Below are 6869 nucleotides of genomic sequence, written 5' to 3' on the forward strand. Positions count from 1 at the left end.
CTAGTGCAACTGAGAAATGCTAAAAGCATGCTGGACACCATGCCAGAAGGTTATTTAAAGGTGCTTTGGCCAGCAATACTGTGAAGCTTTCATTGTCATCTTGAAAATCAATCTATGTTAAAGTGATAGTTCACCTAAAATTGAAAATTCTGTCATCAGTTACTCATCCACATGTTGTTCCAAACCTGTAAGACTTACGTTCATCTTCAAAACACAAATGAAGATATGTTTAATGAAATCTGAGAGATTTCTGTCCCTCCATTGAAAGGCCATGTCATCAAAACTTTAATGCTTCAAAAAGTTCATAAAGAGATTGAAAAAGTTTGTAAAAAGATTGTAAAAATAAATCCATATGAATTAAGCAGCTTAGTCGTCTGAAGAGAGGCAATCGCTTTATATGGAGAACAGATTTAATTTAGGCTTTTATTCGCATATAAACATTGATCAACACAAACATAGAGCTCATCAAATATGGTAAACAGAAGCTCAAACGTGTTTGTGAGACATGCGAAAACAAACCTGGTGGTTCTTGAGGGAAAGTGAACATATTGGCGTGACATGTGAGAACAAACCTCATTGGTTCTTGCGGAAACTTGAATGTTCTCGCATAAAACACGCGAAAAACAAACCCCATTGGTTGTTGTGGAAACTTTAACATGTTTGCATGACATGCGAGAACAAACCGCACTGGTTCTTGCGTGTCAACCAAGAGCATTAAAACTTCTGTTTACCACATTTGATGAGCTCTATGTTTGTGTTGATCAATGTTTATATGTAAACAAAAACTAAATTACATCTGTTCATCATATAAAGCCCTCTGTCTTTTCAGAAGAGTTCGATTCATTTTCAACTGTTCCATTAATATGGACTTAGTTCATAAAGAGATTGTAAAATTTTTGAAGCATCAAATTTTTGGTGGACTTTTAAACAACAAACACAAATCGGTCAAGTTTCATTAAAAATATTCTCATTTGTGTTTCAAAGATGAACGAAAGTTATATTATCTTTTTCTCACTAAGAGCTCAATCATGACAGTTGTTGCGTACACTACTTACCCTAACCAAACAGATCTCCCTGCACACTCTGGGAATGAAACTTATAACAATTTAACTGGAGTGGAAAAATAATGGCCAATTATCCCGTTACACAGCGAGGGTCCCTGCATTCCAGAACAGAAGCACCATTTCCATGTGCAGGTCGGGCTTTATGGGGAAGCTCTGACAGGTGTTGCATTGCCAGGCAATGGAACACTAAGAAACTCAAATTAAAGAGCTCCGACAAATCACTGGAAGTCACAAGCAAGAGTAAAAGATTTACTGTTTTCAGTTTCTAAACATTCTGGACAATCTCTGCTATTGAGATGTGCTGCCAAAACCACTGCTATGTTCGATGGCGTTCCCATATTTAGGGATACTGTCTTTAAAAGAGTAACACAACAGCCCCATATCTGACCCTTGGTGCCTTGAAGTCTAGAGAATGAGCATGCAACAATTTAAAACGACACTTAAGAACATTTTAAACTGTGTATTATGCATTTGAACTAAGAGCATTTTCTTTGATAGCATTGCTGGCTCAACTGCCACCAAGTTAACGTGGTCCTCGTCTCTCGAGGTTGGCGGTGACGCGTGTGAAAGACAGCCATTCAGCTCTTAACCAACCACACAAGAACTCGACCGTGACTCATCAATAACGAGAAGAGGCTAGCAGTCAAGTGTATAGCTTACCAACCATCTGCACAGAGAAAACAGTCTGAGGGCTGAAGTTGTAAAAAACAGATGTCTTGGAAAGTCTGGCAGCCCTTCAAAATATAATAAACCTCATAACCTCATAATCATAAAAAAAAGGACAAAAGGCTTACTGTGAATTTGTTACCTTAGTAATAAAATGTTTTAGATCGCATATGTGTAATTTTGATAATAAAATTGTTGTTAAACACAAAGACATACACCGTGGTTCAAAAAATTTGGATCAATAAGATTTTTATTCAGCAAGGACGCATTAAATTAATTAAAGAAGTGACAGTAAAGACATTTAAAATGAAATTTAGAATCCTAAAAAAATCTATCACGACTTCCACTAAAATATTAAGCAGCAAAAACTTTTTTCAAAACTAATAATAAATAAATAAAATGTTTCTCAAGCAGCAAATCAGCATATTAGAATGACATTTTAAAAGTTATTGAAATAGAAGGCAGTTATTTTAAACTAATAATAGCTCAGTATTACCATTTCTAGAGTATTTTTGATTAAATAAAAGCCTTGGAGAGCATAAGAGACTTCAAAAGCATTAAAAAAAACAGTAGCGTAACCAACCCTATAATGACACTGAACAAATGTATGTAATTAGGGTTTATTCACCACAAACTATAAATGAAAAATTTCACAACATGTAATATTTAAACAGCAATTTACCTAGAAAACGAGCCTTTGGGGGGCCATAACTGAAATATGGGCCACTTGGCTCTGCTTTTTTGACGTATATTCTCCAAACATTGTAAACAAGTAATACCTATAACTTTTTCTTATAACATAAGCAATCTGTGGACAATTGCTGTGAGAAAATAATCATTATGTAAACAAAAATTCCATTGTTCAGGGTCTTTGATCAAAAGTGAACTTCCACACGTAAATGAATAATTAAACTGAACAGAAATGATGTGTAGTCTGTTGTGTATATAAGTCATCACTGGTGCTCTGTGAATGAGACAGACCTCTCCAGATCTCTTCAAGCCCGCAGACTCTTCTTCTCTTCTCTCAGTGATCATCTCACAAATCTCCCGCTGGGACGCTCTGGCTCTGGGTATATGGTGCGGAACGTGAGGTTTATTCGAGGCCCACGGTCATGGTACTCCTTTGCCACCTGGTGCTATTTAAAAAACATTAATAATGTTAAAACTACACTCACAACAAGGCAATGTAGCCATTGGACAAAGTTAAAGGAGGTTAATCGGACTCCAAGTGGCCTTGGCATTCACCTCAAAAGACAGCGGTGATGCATGATGTGTATTACATAATTCAAATATGATTATGCATTGTGTCATGTATATTTGGACAGACAGATGATAAAGAATGTAGCTTAACTAAGCAAAAGCAGTATGTTTACATACACAATTACATTGTTGAATTGGTGTCCCCTGTTATGTTTTTTGATCCAGAACATCCCTTTGACAGTTATTTAACAACTTTCAAAGCCTCTAAATGTTTCGAACACATTTTAAAGGCAACTGCGAACAGCCATACATATGGGTTAAGTTAGCTTTATTTTGACAGGTCAATGTGAGTTATGTCAACCTAATAAGATCGCCTGAAAGCTTTTTGGCACAATCCGCAAGTGACCTTTCTTGAACAGTTTTCAGATGTCGCCATAAAATGTTCTTGACCTTTCTCTGTTCTTTGTGCCTCACCAAAGGCCTGTGGTTTGTCTTGGAGTCGGAATCCAAAAACAACTCTTAAACAGAACAAAAATAACTTCTAGCAGGTTTTTGAAATGAAATTACAAAAGTGCAAAAAAATTGAGTAAAAGTGCTAAATAACCTTATTAAATCAGATTACAAAAATGGACAAAAGGTAAACAAACCCAGTTAAATGAAATTACAAACATGCAAACAAATGAAAAAAAGTTAAATGAAAAATAAACTGTAAAAAAGACTGTTAAATGAAACTACAAAATGTACAAAAATGTAAAATTACTTAAAGGGGTCATATGATGCGATTTCATTTTTTCCTTTCTCTTTAGAGTGTTACAAGCTCTTGGTGCATAAAGAAGATCTGTAAAGTTGCAAAGACTAAAGTCTCAAATACAAAGAGATATTCTTAAAATAATGTTCTTTTTAGCAGCATCATATGACCCCTTTAAATGAATTTACAAAAATGCAAAATAAGCCTGTTAAATTATAAAAATGCACAAAAATGTAAAATAAACCTGTTAAATGAAATTACAAAATGTACAAAAATGCAAAAAAAGTTTTAAATTAAATTATAAAGTGTTAAATGAAATTGAAAAAATAAAAATACAAAAATGTAAAATCTGTTAAGCAAAATTATAAAATTGTACTAAAATAGAAAAAAATACCTAAAATGAAATTACAAAAAAAAAGAAAATTAAATAAAAAATTAAATAATTACACTTATTTAATTACATTTGGCAGTTTCTTAGTTTTGTGAATAAAGTTCATAAGTCATCATAATATTACCAAATTATTATTCTATCATTACTACTATAAGTCAATACTATTATCATATTTAATAGAGGTGTGTTTGCATGAAAAGAGTGACTATAATGACTCAATTTAAATGAAAAGCATTGCTATTTTAGAGCATTTAGCCACCAGTCAAACAAGTACGTAGTGAATAAGACGCAGGTTTTTGCTCTGATATCATATGTTTTGTGAATTCTCCCAATTGTCTGTAGTATTTTATGTGCAATGTTTTGCAAAGTCTTCCTTGAAAACACTGTCTCATTCAGTTCACTGTGAAGAAACACGTTCACTTTCCCCCTTCACATAGGCGGAGCGTGAGTAAGGCTTGGCCACGGGTCTTATGGCAAAAATGGCACTAAATTGGACAAAAATGCTCCTGCACAAACAAATTAAATCCATGTATCATTCGATCATTCGTTTTTTTATTTAATATTGAAAGTAGAAAAATTAGAAAACGGCTCCTTTTTCGTTTTTTTCCAAAAAACGAAAAACGAGAATTCGTTTTTCGTTCATGGGTGGAAAAATGAATAAACAGCTTGAATATTCGATTTCTACATGTGGGCGGGAATTAAGCGCCCCTTTCTGCTGATAATCTATTGGGTCTATTGCTAATAAAGTGAAAATTAATAAAAAGTGTCGATTGCGGTATTAGATTAAGATCTGCTCATGTTGCACCATATTTCATTTTAGGCGTTTTTACAGTTTTGCGCATTATAACCAATCCCACACGGTTCTGTTGAGCTTAGGAATGCAATGGCCAATCAGAGGCGTTCAGATGAGTCATCGCTGAAACTCATCAGCTTTGTTGAGTGCGTGCACGTTCACTGACTGAAATCCGGACTCTTGCGAATTCTCCCATCATAAACAGCAAAACGCAGATGTACGTACAATGTAAGTAAGAGATCCCTTTCGCAGTGTAGACAGTTTCAGTGATTATAATGACAGTTTTGTTTTTTTGAGAGTGCTTAAACTCGCCATAGATCAAAGTTAGTGATGATGTCACTTCCTATAGGCTATGTAATTTATTAACCGTTTGAATAATTGTGGAAAGGAAACGTTATATAATTATCAATTTCTAATGTTTTAAATAAATTGTAATCACGTTAAATACAAAGTCCCATTAAACATATTTTATTAGCCTACATGACACCCATGTCTTGCCTAAAAAGACATGATGTTTGTATTTAATAGATTTGGCTGCTTTTAGCCTTACCCTGGAGTTGGTTCATCCTCCGCCTATGCCCCTTCACACTGTTACACATCAGCAGAAAACAGCATCTGCACTTAATGCTCTCTGGATGGAGGACAGTGTGCCTGTTCCAGATCATCTCTACCACGTGTGATTAGTTTTCCAGAACATACTCGAGCCAAAACAAAGAAACACCATCTCCACCCTTCCACTTCGATTTAGCCATTTTCAGCCTTTCTCCACATTTTGGCTTAACATCAGCGTTCAGAAGACTGTTATTAACTGGCAGCTTAACCGCTCACATTAGACTAAACAAGAGCTCCTGCCAGTTCTTAGTGAGTCACTTTGAATTTTGAAGATACACACTCTCTAAAAGTTAAAAGAATAAAAGAATTCTTTCTGATAAAAGAATCAGCTAAAATGATTTTCAGAAGGACTGAAGGATTTACTGATAGACATGATCACTTAAGACTATACAAAATACCAGAGAAATCTTTGCATTTGCTTTTTCTGCTGCCGTTTGAGCTTGTGGTGCAACTTAGCAACAAAACGATGCATAGATTTCTGCTGGTTTGCTGATTCTGTTGTAATTACCAAAATCATAGTGACTACAAATACTTCCTTCAGAGCAGTTAAAAGTGACGTACCTGCCAGTCCACCTGCGTACAGCCTTCCATGAGCAGGAGGGTCCCGTGGGTCAGCGGGATGCGTATGCGCTCCACATAGGTGTAGTCTCCTTTATCTTCCTGAAACGCATACACAAAATCTACCCTGACCTCTAATTCAACTTACATTCATTCTTCAAACAAGCTTAAGCAGATGCAACATTTAGCCACCTGTTGGAAAACAAGCTCTAAAGAATGCTTTACTAATATTTATCTCTTCAAACCAAAAAGGAGAAACACCATGCAAACATAATCAGGGCAGGCAGAGCTCAGAAGAAAATGCAGCCTGGTTAATTCTAAGGGCTAAAAAGACTCACTTACAACAGTGCCAGAAACTTTCACCAACATAATAATCAGGCTTCCTGGTATAAGTAATACAATTTGCAATTTTAAAACTAGGGATGCGCTGATATTAAAGGGGTCATATGACGTTGCTAAAAAGAACATTATGTTGTGTATTTGGTGTAATGCAATGCGTTTATGCGGTTTAAGGTTCAAAAAACACATTATTTTCCACATAACATAATGTACATTATTGTTTCTCCTCTATGCCCCGCCTTTCTGAAACGCATTGATTTTTACAAAGCTCATCGTTCTGAAAAGCGAGGTGTACGCTGATTGGCCAGCTATCCAGTGCGTTGTGATTGGCCGAATACCTCAAGCGTGTGACGGAAATGTTACGCCCCTTACCATACTGTGACGCCGTCTCCCGGAGCGACGAGACAACACAAATAAAACCCATTACAAACGAGGCATTTGTTGCATCCAGTGGGGACAAAATTACGGATTATAATGACTTATACGGTCTTTTTACGC

General features: G+C 35.6%; 1 protein-coding gene across 5 annotated transcripts in view; it reads right to left on the reverse strand.

Annotated features, from left to right (window-relative positions):
• Positions 1 to 2593: 2593 nt before the first annotated feature.
• The window catches only part of LOC107716661 (alpha-ketoglutarate-dependent dioxygenase alkB homolog 3-like), a 10808-nt gene continuing 6532 nt past the window's right edge, over positions 2594 to 6869 (reverse strand). For 4 of the 5 annotated variants that reach the window (XM_016523163.1, XM_016523162.1, XM_016523160.1 and 1 more), the window contains exons 9-10: positions 6036 to 6134; positions 2594 to 2866 (exon numbers count right to left, since the gene is read on the reverse strand). In XM_016523163.1, the coding sequence (XP_016378649.1) occupies positions 2762 to 2866; positions 6036 to 6134 (204 nt within the window). In that variant the 3' untranslated portion in view covers positions 2594 to 2761. The remainder of the gene's footprint in view (positions 2867 to 6035; positions 6135 to 6869) is intronic. The other variant, XM_016523164.1, reaches the window with a different exon arrangement.

Source organism: Sinocyclocheilus rhinocerous, unplaced genomic scaffold, assembly GCF_001515625.1.
Source record: "Sinocyclocheilus rhinocerous isolate Xijiao unplaced genomic scaffold, SAMN03320098_v1.1 scaffold1201, whole genome shotgun sequence".
Classification (NCBI taxonomy): domain Eukaryota; kingdom Metazoa; phylum Chordata; class Actinopteri; order Cypriniformes; family Cyprinidae; genus Sinocyclocheilus; species Sinocyclocheilus rhinocerous.